Genomic DNA, 23,002 nt, shown 5'->3' on the forward strand with positions numbered 1-23,002 from the left:
ACTGGTCATGATGGGAGGAAAAAGATGGCTGCCGTGTTGCTGTTTCCTTTCTTACACCAGGGTTATACTTCCTGTATCTGTGGGTCTGAGTTTTTAATCAGAGGATGAACTTAAAGCTTTCAGTCTACAACCCACCACCTATCCACACGTCTGCTAAGTGGACTGGAAATCAGTAAAACTTCTACCAGACTTTAGAAAATATTGCATTAAGATGAGCAGACAGATTTTAATCTCAGCATCGTGCACACAGATTTTTCAGGACACTGGAAGAGTTCCTGCCGTGGATTTAGATGTTAGTGTTGTGTGGATGATCCCATTCTGTGATCTTTGTGTTACTAACACTGATGCTTTTACACTTTAGGACCCTCGAGACCTCTGCTGCTCAGCCGTCCTGATCGCTGCCTCCACTTTAACCAGAGGCTGTAACCTCTGATCATTTCACCTGCACCGACAGTAAAACTCTTCTCCAGAACCAAACGTGCCATAAACCCGTCACAGCTTCATCATCAGCTCAGTCTCAGCAACATGCAGACGACCGAGCAGCAGAAACTCTGCAGGGAACGTCTGAAGTCTGTTCTTCAGTTTTCCCAGCTCACTGTTTATTGAACATGAGACAGAAAAATAACTTCACCTTTAATGTGAAACTTTTATCGCCTGTGACATATTTGCAGGAAGTTTACATGCTGTGATTTAGTGTCACAGCCATAAATATCACACAAGGTAAAAACTACAAGTCCCAGCATCCTCTGTGTTTAGGGAGGAGCAGTGAAACAATGTACATTTCAAATTCCTTTAATTTTAAATATGTTTATATTGTCTATCCTGTAAAATAGTCAGATGTCTATTCATATTAATGTACAGAATTCACCTGCTTGCTGCTACTACTGTACATTCACCCAATATATATATATATAATGTTCTTCCTCTACCCCCCCAATTTTTGCACATGTCGAGGAGCGTGTCAGGCTACATTTCACTGTGTGTTATACTTATATAACTATGCATGTGGCAAATAAAGAACCTTGAACCTTGAACCTTGAAAGTGAAAGTGTTGATCCTCCATTCAGAGCAGCAGGAGGAGGAAGGTGGAGCTGAGGCAGGTGAGTGTTAACATGAATATGTTTCTTCTTATGACATAAAATAATTCCACGCTGTTCGTGTCTGTGGGTGAAACGTGAGGCCGGTCGGCTCCTCTGAGCGCTGGTTTCCTGTAAGTAGAGAGGAAGTGAGTTTAGCTGAGAGAGCAGGAGGAGAGTGAGAGCTGTGCTGAGGCAGGTGAGTGTTAACACCGCTCTGACATTACTGTGTCTCTGTGGCGGGAACAACAGGCTCCGTCAGTGGAGGCAAAAATAATCAGACTTTGGTTTTTCAAAGGAAACTACTTTATGTTGGGAGAAGCCGCGCGCTCATTGGATAACGACTTGTCAATCTCAAGTTATTAGCCAATGAGCGCGCAGGTTCACAGTAAGACCCGCCCTTATCACGACATTTTTAAAAACTATACGTCCTACCGAGGACCCGGCCTTCGCGGTCTACGTGGGCTGGGTCCTCAGAAGGTCGGGTATGCCGGAAGTAAACAGCTGGGGAAATTGGACGGTCTAGCCTTCTGATTAGCGTCACCGCTGTCTCGGTGGAGTTTAATAAACTCAGCCGTCTGCTCCTTGCTATCTGCAATATAACAGGACACTGGAGTAAATTCTCGACCGTCTCATACTTCTGTTTAATCAGTTTTCTGTTTGATGTTTATTCAGCTGTGTAAAGACCAAGGAGGAACCCACCCGGGGGATCAATAAAGTTTTATTTTATCTAACCTAATCTAATAACTTTAATCTCAGCCAAACCGATTTACTCACGAACAAACAAAACACTGAAAAAAGCCAAACAATAACATTTTTAGGTTGTCTAAGTCACGTTTAACCTGAGTAGCGAAAGTCCGCGGTGATCTGAAAACGATGTGCCGGGAGTTGTGCCGTTCTCGGCGGCTTCAGTGACCCTCGAGCTCCTGGCTGGCTATAGTGCTGGTGGGTAGCAGACGTCTCCGAAAACGTCGAAGCACTTTTGCAAATGTGCGGTATCTTGATAAACCGAGCAGATATTTGATGTTTACACAGCTACTTTCTTGCCTGAAAATATGTTAAAAGTTTATTTTGTGACCCAGAAAGATTAGTATGAGTAATTTTAAAACTTAGTAGCGGCTGCCAAATTGAGGAACTGGATTTGGTGGTCATGAAAATGGCATTAAACAAGTCCCCAGGGACAGATGGACTCACTACTAATTTTTATCAATTCTTCTGGAAGGACCTAAGATATGGAACGCCAGGACTGCCATAATGAATTAATTAAATACACCATTAAATAATTAATTAAATGTGTCAATAATTAATTAAAATTGGAATTAATTAATTAAATAAATAGTTATGACACATGTAATTAATTAATTATTGACACATTTAATTAATTATTTATGTATTTCACATTTTAATTAATTATTGACACATTTAATTAATTATTTAATGATATATTTATTTATTTCATTTTGGCAGTCCTGGCGTCTGGCTCTCCTCATGAAATAATTTTATCTGTCAGCCTCACCCATCAAACTCAGGGGGCGGGGTTAACGCTGCCCATGCAGCTTCTCTAACATTTGATTGGTTGCCGTGCAAAGTAAGTCAAAACAGGTCGATCCTAGAAAATCGATTGCTTGTGTAGACTTGGGGCAGCCAGTTATCCCAGAATGCAGATCAAATCACAAGCAGCAATGGTGGTGGTGTAGTTTTAAAATACCCCGTTTTTCTGTCACCAGCTACACTTTTAACAGTGTTTTAGCCGCGAATGTCGCGACGTATGTCTGGTCAGGTTGTCAACATAGAACATGTTTGCAAAAGTGCTCAGATGTTTTCAGAGATTTCACTAGCTCTGCTAACAGTTAGCATGCAGAGTGCACCCAGGGGGTTACGTTAACCGGTTTGTTTACATATTCCGCTCTCCGTGTTCCACATGTTGCATTCGCAGATTCTCATTTTCACCGAACGATCGTCTCTTTCCGCCTGGTCTTGTGTCTCTGTGCTTCTGTAACATAAAGAACGAGCTGACATTTTTCTCACGAAACCAGCGATCAGCTCAGCAGACCCTCAGTTTACCTGCATGCATCCTCCTCATCTGTCAGCTGTTTAACACCTGCTGCTAATTCAAGAAACACGCCTAGTTACCTGGTGATAGTCACAGTTTAACTGGGCAGCTGATATAACGCAATGTCAGCGCCTTTTTCTGCACAAGATAAGTAAATATAGTGTTTTCCCCGAGCGCAGAGCTGCTGGAGCTCGTTTCCTTACAGAGCACTTTATAGGCGAACAGCTTCATCAGCGGCTGATGTCCAATCACCGGCACACAGCTTTCAAACCTCAGCTGAGTTTTAGCTCTCAGTGGTTAAACGCTGGACTTCATTCACTCAGGTTCTGTCTGTCGGGTCACGTTTACTTCGCTGTTTTATTTACAACTGAGCAAATCGGTTTGGCTGAGGTTAAAGTTACGTTTCATAACTGCATAGTTTCACAGACGTTTAATGGTTCACTGGCACATGTGTTAGACTGAACTATCATCTAAATATCATCTGTTTTTTAATAGTTATTCAACTGTATTCTAAGCACCAGCTGTCTGTTAGAATGTGATTTTTTTTCTCTCTCTGTTGGCAGAGGTATAAAAATGCGCAGGAAAATCTGACGTGCATGGCGAACTTCACCGACGATATTTAGGGAGGAATAAACACACATCAAACATAAATGAACCATTTGCCTGTCTCCATAATTGAGAGAATTTTCTCTTCTTATGTCAACACTCTCTCTCTCTCTCTCTCTCTTTTTTTTTGCTTTTTTTTTGCTTTTTCGGTCATGTTATGTTTACCTGTCAAAGGCTTGTTACAAACTATGAAACACATGGTGCAGACTTCTGGATGTTAGAAGAAAACTAATACTGCTCATGAATGAGACTAAAGGCAGGAAGGTGTCCTTTAAAACTAAACATGTTAATAGGACCTCCCTGTTTATATCATAGTTTATGATATAGCACGTGTATTTCAGTAATAGCCTGCTGAGGCCACTATACGTGCTGGCCTCATATCAAATGTGAAGGCAGACTGAGTCTATGTTTGACGTTTTTTATATCTAATCTTCCTTTTCAAACATTTAAACAGCAGCGAGTCTGCAGCTGAGGGAATACAAATTCAAATTGTCGGAACAGGTTTGCTCGTTTCTTGGATTCATTTGGTGATTTATTAAATGTATAACTGTTATTCTAATCTGCTGCTGAGTCTCTTACACTTTTCTTTATGCTGTATATTTTCACGTCTCTGGAATAGTTGGCAGTTAGATAGTCAGCTGGGAAACTTTGTGTTAACTCATGGAGCTGAGGATATCGTGGATATGCTGACCTCGCTCCGTGGTGTACAGAGCGAGGTCAGCATGATTAATATTCACAATAAAAATATTAGCCGAACATCATGAAGTCTGTATGTGTTTCATAGTGTCGAACAACCTTTGTACAGTTAAAGCCAGCAGTTACTACATGACGGAAACACCAACGTTATCTCTTTTATGTGTTTATACACAGGTCACGCTGATTACTGAACAAAAACCCAAAGATCAGATGTTAAACAGATTTATTTGCTCTCTCTCCTCCTTAAACATGTTTTTAATGTTAGTTATAATTCAGAATTGGCAACTGAAACACGCAGGACACATACGAACATCAGGAAATAAAACACCGATAAATATAACCTCAGTAAAAGAAGTCAGCGGGGGTTACTACAGCTGTGTACCGGGGCCTGCGCTTTGTCGGTGGGATTGCTTGCGAGGCGAGCGGGTCTATCCCACGCTTTGCCGTGAGACTGGGCAGACATCTCCGAAATCATCGAAACACTTTTGCAAAGAGGCTGTATCTTGACAAACCGACCAGACACATGAAGATTAAACCACTACATTCTCGGCTAAAAAAATATTAAAACGGTATTTGGTAACACACAAACAGGGTTTTTCAAAGCTCAGTTCTGTTAGCTTCCACATGCCGGTTGTTGTGTGCTAGAAACAATGGCCACCAGGCCAAAGCAATGGTTTTGACTCGATCAGCGTTAACCCCGCCCCCTGAGTTTGATGGGTGAGGCTGACAGATAAAATTATTTCATGATGAGAGCCAGGCGTCAGGACTGCCAAAATGAAATAAATAAATATATCATTAAATAATTAATTAAATGTGTCAATAATTAATGAAATGTGTCAATAATTAATTAAAATGTGAAATACATAAATAATTAATTAAATGTGTCAATAATTAATTAATTAAATGTGTCAATAATTAATTAAAATGTGAAATACATAAATAATTAATTAAATGTGTCAATAATTAATTAAAATGTGAAATACATAAATAATTAATTAAATGTGTCAATAATTAATTAATTACATGTGTCATAACTATTTATTTAATTAATTAATTCCAATTTTAATTAATTATTGCCACATTTAATTAATTATTTAATGGTGTATTTAATTAATTCATTATGGCAGTCCTGGCGTTCCATACTATGAACTTTATTGTTTGATGCATTAAAGGAATCGATAGAGAAAAAAAGAACTGATGCCGAGCATGAAACAAGCGCTGATAACCCTGATCCCTAAATCGGGTAAGGATAAAAGAATTTTAGACAATTTAAGACCCATCACCTTACTAAACACTGACTATAAGATCCTGTCTGGAGCTGTAGCTGAGAGGCTAAAGAAAGGCATCTCAAACATTATCAGTGAAACACAATCAGGTTTTTTGAAAGGAAGACTAATTCATAACAATATTGGGCTGGTTTTGGACCTCCTTGAGTACAGTGAAATAATCCAAGATGTCACGGTCCTGAGTCTGTGGACTCAGTGTTTTTCTGTTTGTATTAGTTATCTTTGATTTCATGATGTGTTTTGATTCTCTTGGGTTTGATTTTTGTCGCTAGTATTCCTAACTCCCTAGGTCCTTGGCATTTCTTGTGTTCTCCTTCTTAGGTCGTGGTTCTGTGTTACTTCTGTTAGTATACAGTCATCTCTGTCAGTGTGTCTCTTGTTCTGTCACTGTATCCCCTAGTTTAGTCCACGTCTGTTCAGTTTCCTGTTTTACTTTGAAAGTCTGTGTACTATGTCAATGTGTTGAGTTTTGCCGCCCCTTGTCTTGTCATGTCTGATGAGTCCCAGCTGTGTTCTCCTCCTGTTTCACATTCCCTAATCACCTCAGTATGTATTTAAGCCCTGTGTTTTTCTCTGCCAGTTGTTGCGTCCTCCACGTTTGTTGTGTGTGTATTCATTGTCGTCTACCTTCATCATCTCCAGTCTAGTTAGTTTAAGTTGTTGTTTATGTATCGCCAAGGGTGACTCACCAGCAAATAAAGCTGTCGTTTAAGTTAATGTTTTGTCTCCGAGTCCTGCACGTGGGTCCAGCCACTGACAGCTACACAACTCATCGTGACACAAGAGAGAGGATACATCCTGTTCTTGGATTTTTACAAAGCATTTGACTCAGTTGAACATACGTTCATATTCAAAACTCTGCAGTCTTTTGGTTTTGGACAGGAATTTATCAATGTTATAGAGATGCTATATAATGACATTAACAGCTCTGTTTTGCTAGAACATGGTACATGTTCAAGGTTTGAGGTTAATAGAGGGATAAGGCAGGGATGTAGCAGCTCACCACTTCTGTTCATCATGGTTGCTGAGTTATCTATTTTGATTAAAAACAGTCACATTGAGGGGTTAACTGTGATGGGTGAACAGATAATAATCAGTCAGCTCGCAGATGATACCACCCTGTTTCTAAAAAATGAGGACCAGATTCCTTTAGCCTTACAGGTGATCAACCACTTCTTCAAAGCTTCTGGCCTACAGCTGAATATTAATGAATAAGAAATTCTAGCTCTGCATGAGTGTCCCCTGCAAGCAATAGATAATATACAGATCAAAAAAAGAGGTTAAGTATCTGGGCATTGTAATTTGCAAGGATAAGACATCAACAGAAAATAAGAATATCTGTGCCAATATAGAAAAGTGTAAGTCAATTTTAAACAGGTGGCTGCAAAGGGACATAACTCTGTTTGGGAGAATCTTGCTAACCAAAATGGACAGTCTGTCCAGACTAATCTATCCAGCCTTTTCTCTGCCCATATCTCCAAAACTAATCAAATCTATAAATAATCTTAATTTTAGGTTCATATGGAGGAACAAATGTCATTATATAAAGAAAAATGATATGATTAAGAATTATGAAGAGGGTGGGGCTAATGCCATTGACTTTGATGTTATGAATGGTGTACTAAAACTGAAATGGTTAAGATCTTTCATTAGGAACAAAAATTCCTTTTGGAACATTATTCCCAATGTGATTTTTGGCAAAATGGGTGGAATAGACTTTTTGTTACGTTGTGACTTTGATTGCAGTTCGTTACCTGTTAAACTCTCAGCTTTCCATCAGCAGGTCCTTCTCTACTGGAAGATCTTAAGGGATTTGGGCTGTAGCTCATTTTACGGATGATAATGGGGTCTTATTAAAACATGAGACGTTTTGTGAGAAATTTGATGTAAGATGTACTGTTAAGAGATATAAATCCCTAGTGAAAGCCATTCCAGTCCCTTTGAGATCAATGATAAAAGAAGATATTGTGCACTCTAAAATTTCTCCTGGACTGAGGCAGCTCTGCATAGCTGGAGTTGAATTTGGTGACAGCAGGTTTACAAACAAAGTGATCAGGAATATTTTGATCAACGACATTTGCCCTAATCTGGTTAAAAGAAATTATATCCTTAAAGAATTTGAGACCATGGAGGTTAAGGCGATAAGAAAAAAGTATATTTCACTTCCTCTTTCCCCTAAAGTAAAAGAGGTTCACTTTAAAATCATTAATGAGGTTTATCCAACCAATGAATTCTTAAGACGGAAATTTAACTTAGATGTGAACGCCTGCACATTTTGTGAAAATGATATTGAAAGTCTGGATCACTTGTTTTTCAACTGTGAATCAGTGCACTCCTTCTGGACTGACATGTGGAGCTGGCTACAGTCCAGGAGAATTCAGTTACCACATTTGACGGTGACAGTAATAAAATTTGGAATACTTGCTGAGAATGCAGATTTTGACCTGTTGATTAGGACGATTTTGTTAATGGGAAAATTTTTTCTTCACAAATGCAGATACTTTAAAGCTAAACCATTTATAAACAGAAGGCTGAATGACTTTAGACTCTGGGCTAAATCGCTGAAACTTGTGAATAACAAGAAAGCTCATAAACTTGTTGTTTTATTTAACGAGTTTAATCTATGTTAAAAAAAAAGAAACCTCCCTATTTTATAATCATGACTGCCATTTTTTGCTCATGGTATTTTTTGCCTTTGGTTCAAATCCTTCAAAATACATACAAAATCAGTATTGATACTGACGTAAATTAATAGAAATAGAGATGGACCGATACGTAATATCGCATCGGTCCATCTCTATTTCCCTGTCTGGATTAAGTAAGGTTGTAAAAGCAGCTCGATGTACAACCTGTTCTTTGGATCCTCTACCAGCCTGGGCTATAAAGGAACTGTGGTCAGCATTAGGACCCTACAACCTGTTTCTTTTAAATACTTCATTGAGTCTTTCCTGAATGTTTTAAATCAGCTGTGGTAGTACCAATCTTGAAAAAGCCTGGACTGGATGTTGACATGGTCGCAAATAGGGCAGGGTATCGTCACTGAATTCTAGAATCGATTTGATTCCGATTCACAAGGTCCTGAATCAATTCGATCCACGATTCGATTCAATTCGATTTGAATCTGGGAAATTTTGCCTCAGACAGTCAGAAATATTATAATTCAGATCAGTACATTTACATATTTTTGTATCTATAAAAAGGAAGCTGACACTCGCAAGACTTTATCAAAGGTGTGAGCATCACAGCAGAGGCCTTTGTGTCAAAGTAGCTGAAGATAAAACATAAAAACATGAAGGTGGTTTTATAAAAATATTCTACAGTAGATCAAAAACGAAAGAAAACCATTAATCGACATATGAACATTACCTCTGAAGTTACAGCGGTTTTATGACAGACACAGTGTTTTGCAATTTGCATAATTTTAAAAAGTTTAAATTTGTTCAGAAGCCTGTTGAACGGCAGAAATTAGGTTTTCTTTTCGGAAGTAAGTAAAAGGAAAAAAACAGCGGCCGACAGCGCTGTAAACAACGGTAGACTTGTGCGTAACAAGCAAGCGAATAATGCAGAAAACAGATTTTTAGACAGGAAACTGTGTGTGAGAGAGAGAGAGAGAGAGAGAGAGCTGTGCATGACGTGTGATTTTATCCTGGTGGAAGCAAAACAGCAAAAGTCAGAGTGAGTTCATGACGATGTTTATGTGAAGCATAGTTTGGATCTTCTTTTGCTGCTGGTTCAGTCAATATTGTTTGGAGAGAGATAAAAACTAACAGCTTTAGAATCAGCGTAAAAAGGACGTAAACACAAAGCTCGGAGCCGCCGAAACATCAGAATCAGCGAGCTGTCGGCTTTCAGCCCCGACCGTGTCTGTGCCATCGGGTGAGAAAGGCGACATCTCACTGATTCTGATGTGTCGGCGGCTCCGAGCTTTGTGTTTACGTCTTTGTGCAGAATCCGTGTTCCTGCTCTCATTTACTGTTTCAGCTGTTTGGTGGTTGTTAAAGTTTTGTGAGGTTTAACCTGAGATTCTGGCGTTGGTGCAAAATGCAGCTGCTCGCATTTTAACAAGAACTGGGAAATTTGAGCACATTACCCCTGTTCTGAGATCTCTTCACTGGCTACCTTGTCAGGTTTGAGCAGATTTTAAGGTCCTGCTGCTCACCTACAAGGCTTTAAACGGATTGGCACCTTCATACCTCTCCGACCTTTTACACCTTTATGTTCCATCTCGTGCTCTCCGATCTCAGGACTCTGGTCTTCTAAAAGTTCTTAGAGCCAGAAAAAAGACAATTGGAGAGCTTTTTCTTTTCATGCCCCGTTTCTGTGGAACAACCTCCCACAAGATATTCGGCAGGCTGCTCTGTGGAGGTTTTTAAAACCAAGTTGAAGACACATTTGTTCACCCGATCCTACATGTCTTAATTCTATGGCTTTTAGTTTTTACATTTTTATTGTTTTTAACTTGTATTGTGTCTTTTACCTGTATTGCTATGTATCGCTTTTATTTTATTTATCTCTTTAGTTGTACAGCACTTTGGTTGAAAGCGCTTTATAAATAAAGTTATTATTATTATTATTATTACAAGGTCCACGTTTACGGGAACATCTGCAACAGATATGGGAGAATATTTGATTTCTATTGTAGACAGAAGCCACGGGTGTGTTCAGTCAAACGTTTAGAATAAACTTTGGTCTATAAATGTGTTTCATGATTTATTTTTAACTCCAACTGCTTATTTGTACTATGCTTTCATTTCAGAGCGCAATGAGAAATAAAAAGGATATTTTCAATAAAACTGTCACGATCCTGGGTCTGTGACTCAGTGTTTTCTGTTTTGTATTGTTAATCTTTGATTTCATGATGTATCTTTGTTTATTCTTACGTTTTGGTTCTGTGTTTTGTTGTACCTCTAAGTTCAGTCTTTGTATTTCCTGCTTTGTTGTGAAGGTCCGTGTCTCATGTCAGTGTGTTTAGTTTGCGTTTCCTCTGTCTCGTCTTGTCAATCACTCCCAGCTGTGTCCTCCTTCTGTGTCTCATTCCCTCGTTATCCCTCTGTGTATTTAAGAGTTGTGTTTGCCTCTGTTAGTTGCTGGTTTGTCTGCGTATCTGTCAGGGTCCTGGGTCTCCTGATCTAGTGGTTTCAGTTCTTTGTGATGTTTGTGTTATGCCAGTTTAGTTTGTGAGTTATTCTATGCTTCCTAGGTTTTGATTCCCTGCCCCCCTTGTTTCTCTGTGCGCTCTGTTCTGTGTTTAGTCTTCTCTGTCCATTTGTTCAGCCCTGTGTTGTTGCCTTCTGTGTCTCCCTCTGTGTAACTGTCTATATAGTGATGTGTTGTGGTGCTTTGCTTCCACCCCTTGTGTTCCGTGTTTTCGTCTTCCCTTCGTGTACTTCTTCATATTCGTGTACTATTAGTCTTTAGGTTTTTGCTTAGTTTCCATGCTCACCTTCGCCATTTCTGTTTGTATCACCATGTGATGAATAAACTCACTTGCATCTGAGCTGCCTGCATAAAGGGTCCTTTGATAATTTACACACGGCTCGCAAACCGTGACGAAAACACTGGAAAAATTGGGGTGTTCTAAAACGTTTGACGGGTAGTGTATATATTTAGTTTATATATTTTCTTTATTTATAATAGTTTGTTTTATATTGTAGCAAAGTGTTACTTGGATACTTCTCTATGTGCTTCTTCATGTGCAATTTTGTTGCATTCTGAGCCTAAGAAATTTATTGGTGGTAGTGATGAACTGCTGTTAGAATCAAGTTAAATTCTGATAAATCAGACAATTACCTCTCCAGCTGTTGTTACAGTCTTTGTTTATCGGATCCTTACAGGGTAAAAGATGACGACACCTAAAGAAATCCTTCTGGGGACTTTGAAGGATTTGGGACATGATGACTTTGAAGAATTTAAGTGGCATCTGAAGAACGGGTCTGTAGAAGGTTTACCAGCAATCCCAGTGAGTAAACTGGAGAATGCAGAGAGGACGGACATAGTGGATCTGATGTTTGATACCTACTCTATCAAGACTTTTGAAGTTGCTAAAAATCTTTTGGGGAGGTTAAACAGGAATGATCTGTTGAAGAATTTAAATAAAACCATCCCAGAACCCACAGGTAAGTCAGGGAATGACTAAACAAAAAACACATAAACAATAAAAACATTAGTTAACATTACACAGGTGCCATTAAAATCCATATAAATGGTAAAATGGTAAATGGCCTGCATTTGTATAGCGCTTTTCTAGTCCATAGGACCCCAAAGCGCTTTACACTACATTCAGTCATCCACCCATTCACACACTGGTGATGGCAGCTACATTGTAGCCACAGCTGCCCTGGGGCGCACTGACAGAGGCGAGGCTGCCGGACACAGGCGCCACCGGGCCCTCTGACTACCACCAGTAGGCAAACACAGGGTTAGTATCTTGCCCAAGGATATTTGGCATGCAGCCAGGATGCAGCCTGGGATCGAACCACCGACCTTCTGATTAGTGGCTGACCTGCTCTGCCACCTCTGCCACCTGAGCTACAGCCACCCAAATAATAAATCCAAAACACTTGCCAACACTTTCAGGAGTGAGAGACTGCAGAAAGCCTACAGTTTATATGTGTTTTATGCATCTGCACAAATAACCTCCTGTGTACACACATGAATATCTGCTCTTTGGGTTGGTTTGATTAAAATGGGACCAGCAGCAGGTTTTCAGCCCATTTTACAGATTTATATTGTCAGATTGGTTTTAGAGCTGTTTTATCAACATAAATGAGGCGACAACAACAGTTTGGGACACGTCACAAATATGATCAAAGTGATAGGGTTTCCGAAAGAGACTCAGGCGCAGGCCAGGGTATTCCTTTAAGCGAAGAACAGTGCGTTTATTTACAGTGAACACATTCACCAAGTGGCTACATACAACGTGCAGGGGAAACGGGTCCGGGTCGCCAGGGTCCGTGGGAAACAGGGTTGGGAGAAGGGTGCTCCACACTTTCTATACAAATGTTCCTCCTCAATCACTCCTCTCAGAATCGGGTTCCAAAAAAACGATACTGATAGCTCAACGATCCAGCGAAGACTAGTGCAGACTCGCCATCTAAGTAGTGCAGTTATCAGCTGGGATCAGCGGCCGGTGCGGTGATGAGCAGGTGTGCAGGCCAGCAGCGGGAGCCCGCAATGAGCGTCGCCGCGGCGAGAGAGAGTGAGAGAGAGCAAACAAACCACAAACATATTGCACAATAGAGGATCGACCAGCGGGACACAGGGACCATGACACAAAGTGCTTTTTCTTAAATCTATTTACTAGTTGAAGGTAAAGTTAAAAAAAATGGCTGCCATTTCTTTCTGCTGTTTGGAGACCCAAACAAAAAAATGCCCAGACAGTAAATGCTTTTTATTATGGTTGATAAACAGGACACTAAGGTGATTGGTCAAAGGTTGGAGGAAAGCCACAGTTCTCCTTATATGACTAAAATCCACCATTTCAGCTCATGCTTTTTCTTCTGCAGCTTTCTGGGAGAGAGCATATTTCTCCTGTTTTGGCTTCCCTTCACTGGCTTCCTGTTAAGTCCAGAATTGAATTCAAAATCCTGCTCCTCACATACAAGGTCTTAAATAATCAGGCCCCATCTTATCTTAATGACCTTGTAGTACCATATCACCCTATTAGAGCACTTCGCTCTGCAGGCCTACTTGTTGTTCACAGAGTATTTAAAAGTAGAATGGGAGGCAGAGCCTTCAGTTTTCAGGACCCAAAAAGATAGTTGGGTTTTTTTTTCTGTTGTATTATTGTAGGTTCTTTATCTTACAATATAAAGCACATTGGGGTGACTGTTGTTGTTATTTGGAGGAATTTAAAAAAACAACAACTTGAAATTCTTTCATTTATTCTACATATTTATTCATTACTGGCTCCATATTGTTGTTTATGTAATATGTGAAATGTTGCTAGTATTGATTTGGTGCTGTATAAATAAACATAATTAAATCGAATGTGTCTCTATAAAACCTGCCCTCAGTTATAACCCAAGTGTCAGGGCTCAATGGCTCATGAAAAGGAATGGAGTCAAGCACAGAACCAAAAAACGGAGGCTGAGTGACTTTTAACAGAAATGTATTTTACTAGATTTCTTGACGGAGAAAGCTGAATCACGGCTAAATTCAACAGCAAGCGAGGTATTATGAGAAGTGCAGAGCTGAGGCCAGAACATAAGCTGAGGCAGGTCAAAGGAACAACAGGGGCAGAATCGGGCGAATAGAAACTATCCAGGATCACTGGAACAAAGGAGATAATAATCAGAGTGGTCCACAGTGTAGTGAATGAGTCCAAGATTTAAAAACTAAGAGGTGTTATGTGGCTGCAGGTGGAGATCAGCTGGAGGAGGAGATGAATTAAATCTGGGTACAGAGTGAGATGTGGGTGCACAGGGAGGCAGGCAGGTGAGGATGGCAGTTTGCAAGAGTGAGTTTTCCCAGCAGTGGCAGGCCAGAATCCTGAGGCGTGACTTATGGCGAGAGTTGGAAGATGTATCCAGGTGCCGACTAGGGAACAGGAAAAGAGGGTTACGCGAAACAAGCTGAGGAGCACAAGACAAAATGTGAGGCAGAGAACTGACTGTGCTAAGCACACAATCTGGAGAAGGTTCATTGTGAGTGCTGCTCATAGATACTGCCGGAGTAATTGGCAACAGGTGAGGAGCACGGAGGAGTGAGGAGGGCTCCACCCAGGCGAGGAGAGCTGATGCTGTGGAAAGTTACTCAGACTCACTCGGATCATGACACCAAGAGTCCAGTGAACTGAACACATAACCACAGTAACCAGAATGCAGTTTTCTCATTTGTGTCATTTGCTGTTTATTCATGCAGAGATTCTCACTGAGTGTCAGCTCAAACTCAAGTCAAAATTGAAAAAGAAGTTCCAGTGTGTGCTCGAGGGGATTTCTACAACAGAAAACCCGACCCTCCTGAGTCAGATCTACACAGAGCTCTACATCACAGGGGGAGGGACTGCAGAGGTCAATGATGAACATGAGGTCAGACAGATTGAAACAGCATCCAGGAAACCAGACAGACCAGAAACAACCATCAGACAAGACGACATCTTTAAACTCCCACCTGGAAGAGATAAACCAATCAGAACAGTGCTGACAATGGGAGTGGCTGGCATTGGGAAAACAGTCCTAACACAGAAGTTCACCCTGGACTGGGCTGAAGACAAAGCCAACCAGGACATCCAGTTCATGTTTCCATTCACTTTCAGAAAGCTGAATCTGCTGAAAGAGGAAAAGTTCAGCTTGGTGGAACTTGTTCATCACTTCTTTACTGAAACCAAAGAAGCAGGAATCTGCAGCTTTGAAGACTTCCAGGTTGTGTTCATCTTTGATGGTCTGGATGAGTGTCGACCTCCTCTGGACTTCCACAAAACTACAATCCTGACTGACCCTAGAAAGTCCACCTCAGTGGATGTGCTGCTGATAAACCTCATTAGGGGGGAACTGCTTCCCTCTGCTCGCCTCTGGATAACCACACGACCCGCAGCAGCCAGTAAGATCCTTCGTGACATTGTTGACATGGTGACAGAAGTCAGAGGGTTCACTGACCCACAGAAGGAGGAGTACTTCAGGAAGAGATTCGGAGATTCGGAGCAGGCCAGCAGCATCATCTCCCACATCAAGACATCACGAAGCCTCCACATCATGTGCCACATCCCAGTCTTCTGCTGGATCACTGCTACAGTTCTGGAGTTTGTCATGAAGAACAAAGAGAGCAAAGATCTGCCTAAGACTCTCACAGAGCTCTACCTACGCCTTGTGCTATTTCACCTACAAACGAAGGACATCAAGTATGATGGAGGAGCTGAGACAGAGTCGTGCAGGAAGATCATTGAGTCTCTGGGAAAACTGGCCTTTGATCAGCTGCAGAAAGGAAACCTGATCTTCTATGAATCAGACCTGACAGAGTGTGGCATCGATATCAGAGCAGCCTCAGTGTACTCAGGAGTGTTCACACAGATCTTTAAAGCTGATGAGTGCCACATGTTCAACAACGTTGTTTACTGTTTCGTCCATCTGAGCATTCAGGAGTTCTTTGCTGCTCTTCATGCCTATCTGACCTTCAACTCTGGAGTCAACCTGCTTAAGAAACAATCTCCTCGCTTTAAAATTTTCCAGAAAACACTTACTGTAAAAGACTTCTACCAGAGTGCTGTGGACAAAGCCTTAGAGAGTCCAAATGGACACCTGGACTTGTTCCTCCGCTTCCTCCTGGGTCTTTCACTGCAGACCAATCAGGATCTCCTATGCATGCTGACACAGACAGGATGTAGCTCACAGACCAATCAGGAAACAGTTCACTACATCAAGAAGAAGCTCAGTGGGAAACTGTCTGCAGAGAAAAGCATCAACCTGTTCCACTGTCTGAATGAACTGGATGATCGTTCTCTAGTGGAGGAGATCCAACAGTCCCTGAGATCAGGACGTCTCTCCACAGATCAACTGTCTCCTGCTCAGTGGTCGGCTCTGGTCTTCATCTTACTGTCATCAGATCTGGATGAGTTCGACCTGGAGAAATACTCCCGTTCAGAGAAGGCATTTTTGAAGCTGCTGCCAGTGGTCAAAGCATCCAAGAAAGTGCTGTAAGTGAATCTATGAACAAATATGTTTAATAATGCTAGATGAATAAAAGAATATGTCTCCATTGTTATTCTTCCTCAGGCTGAGTTATTGTAAACTCTCAAAAAGAAGCTTTGAAGCTTTGTCTGAAATTCTCAGCTCCCCATCCAATCATCTGAGAGAGCTGGACCTGAGCTCGAACTACCTGCAGGATTCAGGATTGGATTTGCTGTGTGTTGGACTAAAGAGTCCTGACTGTAAACTTGAAACTCTCGGGTAAGGATACAGACTTTTTGACACTTTTTGACTCTTAAATCTGTAAGTTTATCTTGATGCGGACGTTCAAAGTCAGCACAATTTTCCTTTTAAGTTCCTGAGTTTATATTTTTGACTGTCAGGTTGTCTGGACAGATGTTTTTATTTTATTTTATTTTTTTACTTGTCCCTAAAGTCAGAACTAAACCCACATGTAGATGACTTTCAAATTCAAATTCAAATTCAAATTCAAATTTTATTTGTCACGTACACAGTCATACACAGTACGATATGTAGTGAAATGCTTGGACAACTGCTCGTGACCTAAAGAAAACAAAAAAGGAAAAGGCTATGAATAAGATAGGAAATAAATATGAAAAATTAAAAAGGGTAAATTTAACTAGGAAGGAATAAAATATAAATTAAGGTTAAAAATGAAATAACTGTACAACACAAATTAGAATGAAGGGTAAATTTAACTGGGAAAGAATAAGATAAAATACATAAATTAAAGTTGAAAATAAAATAACTGTACAACAAAATACACAATATAGAACTATATAAGAATGTATGAAGAAATATAAATAAATATATACACAATAACAGCAGCTGTACAAGTATTAGCTTGAAATGAAGAATATAGTGTCCAGTGTTGTGCAATCCACATTATGTCTTGTGCAGTGCAAATATGCTTAAAGTGATTTAAGTGATGAAGTGAAAACAATGTCCAGAATGTCCAGTGTGTGTGTAAGAACTGTATGTGTGGGTCAGTACTGTGTGGTGGTGTGATTGTGATTGAGAGACCGTATCGCCTGCAGGAAGAAGCTCCTCCTCAGTCTCTCTGTGTTGGTCTTCAGGGAGCGGAATCGCTTTCCTGACCTCAACAGAGAGAACAGTCTGTTGTTGGGATGGCTGAGGTCCTTCACGATCTTCCTGGCCTTGGTCCAGCACCGCCTGCTGTAGATTGAGTGCAGGTCAGGGAGCTCGGAGCGGATGGTGCGCTCAGCTGATCGCACAACCCTCTGTAGAGCTCGTCTGTCCTGCATGGTGCTGTTCCCGAACCAGGTTAAGATGTTTCCCGTCAGGATGCTCTCTATGGTGCACGAGTAAAAGTTCCTGAGCACCTTGGAGGGCAGTTGGAAGTCTCTCAAGCGGCGTCCGGGTACACACCGGCTCACTCCTTGGCGGCTCGCTCGGGCCACTTCGGAGGTGGGGTGCCCCCGGCCTCTCGGCCTGGGGCTCGGTCACTCAGGCACAGCTGGCTGCCGGCGGAGCTCACGGGCGCGTCACTGCAACTCCCCCTGGCTTCTGCTCTGCGGCTGCTGAATGAGCCCTCATCTGGGACTCTCCTTAGCTCTTACTGGGACAGTGGCGCGGCTGCCCTTCTGTGGGTCTTCCTTGGTCTCTTGTGTTCTGGGGGCCTCTGGATGTCTGGAGTTTTGATCTCCTCCATACCTGCTTGATACCATAGAGGACAGGGCTGTGGCTCCCCACACTCCCTAGCAGATCATTACATGGAGAAACCTTTGGAATGCAAGCATGCTGATCCACACAGGTATGCACACAGGTGTACACATGGGTATTCATAGACGCGGACTACAGCTTTCTTGGCTGCTGCCTCAAAGCACACTGTGCGCTGGCTATCTTGCGTGCTGCACAATATCGTTTATTATTTAGTAACTATCGATATCTACTGCTAGCTAGTTTATTGTGATGGTGCTTTTTTTTTCTTATTATGTTGCTCTTTGTTGTTTGCTTTCTCCTCTGTTTTTTTTTCTCCATACAGGTGACCCAGGAGTTTTGTTTTTTTTGTTTGTTTGTTTTTTTCTCTCTTCCCCCCCTTCTCACCGTCTCTTCTCCCCTTTGGTTTTCTTTTTTTCTCTCCCTCTCTTTCTTTCATTCTTTCCCCCTGTCCTATCCCACAGTCATGTCTGTCCCGTTTGTAGCAACTGAAAATAAAATAAATTCATAATTATAATAAAGGTCAATCAAATGGACCAATATGGCAAGGCCATGATGATCCACTTGGTAAAATAAATCCGCTTGGCATCTTTCTTGGCCTTAAGACAACAATTCTGATGGCTAAAGATCCAAACGGGACAAAAAAAAAAAAAAGGAAGTCTCTCGAGCGTCTGAGGTGGTAGAGACGCTGTTGGGCCTTTTTCACCACGGTGTTGATGTGACAGGACCATGACAGGTCCTGCGTGATGTGAACTCCGAGGTATTTGAAGTTGTCCACTCTCTCCACTGGGCACTCGTTGATGACGGGGGTCTGGTAGTTCCTCTCCTGCTTAGTGCTGAAGTCCACTATCAGCTCCTTTGTCTTACTGACGTTTAGAAGGAGGTTGTTCCTCTGGCACCAGTTCTCCAGATTCCTAATCTCCTTCAGGTAGGCCGTCTCGTTGTTATCAGAGATCAGGCCCACCACGACGGTGTTGTCAGCAAACTTGATGATGGTGGTGGAGCTGGTAGTGGCCACACAGTCATATGTGTACAGAGAGTACAGCAGGGGGCTCAGAACACACCCCTGGGGGGCTCCAGTGCTGAGAGTGGTGGAGGCTGAGACATGTCGGCCCATCCTTACTGCCTGTGGTCTGCCAGTTAGGAAGTTGGAGATCCACTGACACATAGATGAGCTGAGTCCCAGATGCTCCAGCTTGGTGGTGAGTGTGGAGGGAATTATGGTGTTAAATGCAGAGCTGTAGTCTATAATAATAATAATAATAATAATAATGGATACTTTATTGATCCCCATGGGGAAATTACTTGTTTTTCTCTGCATTTGACCCATTCACTCAGTGAAGCAGTGGGCAGCCCACTAAGCAGGCGCCCGGGAAGCAGTGTGTAGGGACGGTACCTTGCTCAGGGGTACCTCAGGGTAGCCGTTAAGTGGATTCGAACCGCCGACCTTCCGATCATGGGGTGCCCACTTTACCTACTGAGCTATCCCTGCCCCCTATGAAGAGCATTTTAACATAATTCCCCCTTCTAGTGTCCAAGTGAGTAAGTGATGTGTGGAGGAGATGAGAGATGGCATCGTCTGTGGAACGATTTGGACGGTAAGCGAACTGTAGTGGGTCCAGTGTGTCTGGTGGTGAAGAAATGATGAAGTCTCTGACCAGGCGTTCAAAACACTTCATCACTACTGAGGTGAGGGCTACAGGGCGATAGTCATTGAGAGAAGCAGGGTGGGGTTTCTTCGGGACAGGAACAATGATGGACTCTTTGAAGCATGTGGGGATCACCGACTGAGATAAAGAGATGTTGAATATCTCAGTGAACACAGGAGCTAGCTGGTATGCGCAGTCTCTTAGGATACGACCTGGGATGCCGTCTGGTCCTGCTGCTTTCCTGGTGTTCACTCTCTTGAAGGCTCTCCTTACTTCATGCTCGGAGATGACGAGCACGTTTCCGGTGCTGGCAGTATCTTCCTGTCTGCAGCCGTTAGCGCCGCTAACACTAGCATTGTTGGAGTCCTTAGCTGCAGCCTCAAAGCGAGCATAGAAAGTTACTGGAGCAGCCTTCCTGAAGACAGCAGTGTGTTTTCATGCTTTTAAAGCCAAACTCACCTTTCAGACCTGGCTTTCATTTATTATCTATTTTTATTTGTTTATTATATATTTATTTCTACTGTTTAACTACTGCTCACATCTTTTATCCTCCTTTTTAATTGTTCATTTCTTTTTACCCAGTGTTTCTATATTGCACTTTGTATTTGTCATCTATATTTATCATGCACTACTTTGCTCATTTATTGTTTGGTTTTAATGTTATTAAATTCCGGTTCTTTTGGTATTCGTTGTGGCCAAAAAGACACGGCTCAAAAGTGGTCTTTTTACTTTAAAAGATTATCTTTATTTTACATATCCGGATATGGAGACCTGAACACACAACCCCAGGTCTGAAGCACAAAACAGCAAGCCTAGTCATTTATATAGACATCACACACACTTTAAGTTTCGACCAAACACTCTGCTTAGTTTCACTTTTCGCCTGCAAAAGCATGTAATTTCCTGTCAGTCCTGTCGGCACAGAGTGTACTCAGATTTGGGCCTTTCTTATAAAGCAATATAATCAGCATATAAGTATTTAAGATTATAAATTTAAACCTCAACAATGTTCTTACCTGGGGTCCGTTCTTCGTACCTCGCTTACTACATCCAAGATCAAATCATCGCGCCAACTTTGAGCTTGCTATTCCGGTACTCCGAACACACCTGTTGTTGACGATTAGTATAGCTGGATGAAGTAATGTGAGATCACTGGGTGGCTTAACAGGGGCTACGCATCGATAGTAGAAACATTGATCGGCAACCCTTTGTTTGTTTATTGATTTCACACAGATACATACAGGTCATTTCCTAAAAAAGGGAAATGTACTATTAACATTCTATTACATGTATGTGATTATTAGTGTGAATGCTTGAAAAGCATTCACAGTATTGTTATTCGAATCTTTATTATTAGTGTGAATGCTTGAAAAGCATTCACAGTATTGTTCTTCTAATCTTTATTAGTGTGAATGCTTGAAAAGCATTCACAGTATTGTTATTCGAATCTTTATTATTATTAGTGTGAATGCTTGAAAAGCATTCACAGTATTGTTCTTCTAATCTTTATTATTATATTTTATTTTTCCGTACGTTTTTTGAAAGCCTACTCCTTCAAAACCGTTCAACTTAGAAAAACCATTCAAACATCGTTAGATTCCTATTATTTTGGACAACATTGCTTCTATTTTTCTCCTTTTTAACATTTATATTTTTAATTTTATTCAACTTTATTCAACAAAAATTTCCCATGTATTTCAATGGGGAGACCCTTCAAATTCTCATTCAACTTACTCATTTTTAAACTCTTACTACTTCAACATACGTTGACATAGAGCCACCATTCAAACTTTAAAACGAAGACAAGACATTCAACTATTCAACTTGTATTTATCTTTTCAATATCTATTATACTTTTTCTTCAGTTCCAGTTTAAGTTTCATGATGTTTTTTCACCCGTTTCAGAGTTTATAATGGGTGTGTATGGGACGGAATGTTGGGGCTAGAGTGAGGCAGCTCAACTGCTAGAGTGAGAGGAGCAAAAAAATTAATCTTAAAATATTTTTTAAAACTGCTGCTGTGTCCACAGCGTTTGCTCTACAGGTATGATTTTACCCTCAAAACGTAGCCATCGTTGTCCTCTTTCATCCAATGTGTTTACTATTGTCCTAGGTGTTATGGTTCTTTCATAAATGTCACCAATGCACAGCCTCCTCCCTCCAACTCTTCCATAGACTCTAATGTTAAAATGGCTCAGAAGGTTCGTTTGAAAATCAGAAGAGCATGGTGTCTTTCCACTGTCACCACGTCCATATAATAAACTCCACAGGCATGAAAACTGAGAATTCAGTAGACTAGAAGCTGCTGTCGCTCACGGTGAAAGAATTTTGTCAATACGACTTTTACTTTTCATTTGGGAACGATTTGTTTCGGCCTGACTTTTCTGTTCATTTTAAGCAGCAAAAGTGAGGCGCATGTCTGTGTACGTGTGTATGGAGCCATTGGGTGCGGTCACTATAGCAACCAGGCTCACACCTGCCTGCTTAACGAGCTCTGCCTGCCACTGTGCCAAGATTCATCTTAAGCTCTTCTCTTTCAACTGCTGCTGTGTCCACAGTGTTACAGCCATCATTTTACCCTCAAATTGTCGCCATTATTGTTCTCTTTCCAACACCGTATCTTTCAAAGCTCAGGCATTTAAACTTTTTAAACTGTGTGGATCAAAGTGGAGGGATCACATTTGAGTCATTCAGTGATTCAAAGAATATGACCTTTTAATATTCATTCAGATGTTTTCTGACTCTAAATGTTCTTTTCTCATTTCTTAGGGTTTTCTAATTTACATTTAAAACATTTTCAGTTTTTTTCCAACTCCTTCTTCTGTGTAACCTTCAGCTTTTAGCAGTTCAGCACCTTTGTTTTCAGGTTAAATTCGGGGGTTTTGTTTTTTTTTTAATCTCATTCAATATTTTTAACTCAAAATTCAGCAATTAATTCATTTCAGTGCATACATTCAGATTCAAGCATTCACACTGCAGTTTCTTCAGAAAATGCACTTTCTAGTTAGTGTGAATGCTTGAAAAGCATTCACAGTATTGTTCTTCTAATCTTTATTATTATATTTTATCTATTCCGTACGTTTTTTGAAAGCCTACTCCTTCAAAACCGTTCAACTTAGAAAAACCATTCAAACATCGTTAGATTCCTATTCTTTTGGACATGATTGCTTGTATTTTTCTCATTTTTAACATTTATATTTTTAATTTTATTCAACTTTATTCAACAAAAATTTCCCATGTATTTCAATGGGGAGACCCTTCAAATTCTCATTCAACTTACTCATTTTTAAACTCTTACTACTTCAACATACGTT

At 40.9% G+C, this 23,002-nt stretch overlaps 2 protein-coding genes across 3 annotated transcripts in view; both read left to right on the forward strand.

Moving 5' to 3' along the window:
• LOC146681980 (NACHT, LRR and PYD domains-containing protein 12-like) overlaps nucleotides 1–23,002 on the forward strand; it is a 427,057-nt gene that overhangs the window by 282,862 nt on the left and 121,193 nt on the right. The gene's annotated exons all lie outside the window — the stretch shown is intronic.
• LOC146681994 (NLR family CARD domain-containing protein 3-like) overlaps nucleotides 1,068–23,002 on the forward strand; it is a 73,909-nt gene continuing 51,974 nt past the window's right edge. The window contains exons 1-4 of the mRNA XM_085448445.1: nucleotides 1,068–1,100; nucleotides 11,552–11,833; nucleotides 14,580–16,347; nucleotides 16,427–16,600. Coding sequence (XP_085304571.1) covers nucleotides 11,560–11,833; nucleotides 14,580–16,347; nucleotides 16,427–16,600 — 2,216 coding nt within the window. The 5' untranslated portion in view covers nucleotides 1,068–1,100; nucleotides 11,552–11,559. The remainder of the gene's footprint in view (nucleotides 1,101–11,551; nucleotides 11,834–14,579; nucleotides 16,348–16,426; nucleotides 16,601–23,002) is intronic.

This window comes from Copadichromis virginalis, linkage group LG23 (assembly GCF_057382275.1).
Source record: "Copadichromis virginalis isolate Kocher_CV1m ecotype Utaka linkage group LG23, C_Virginalis_male_GT1.1, whole genome shotgun sequence".
Classification (NCBI taxonomy): Eukaryota; Metazoa; Chordata; class Actinopteri; order Cichliformes; family Cichlidae; genus Copadichromis; species Copadichromis virginalis.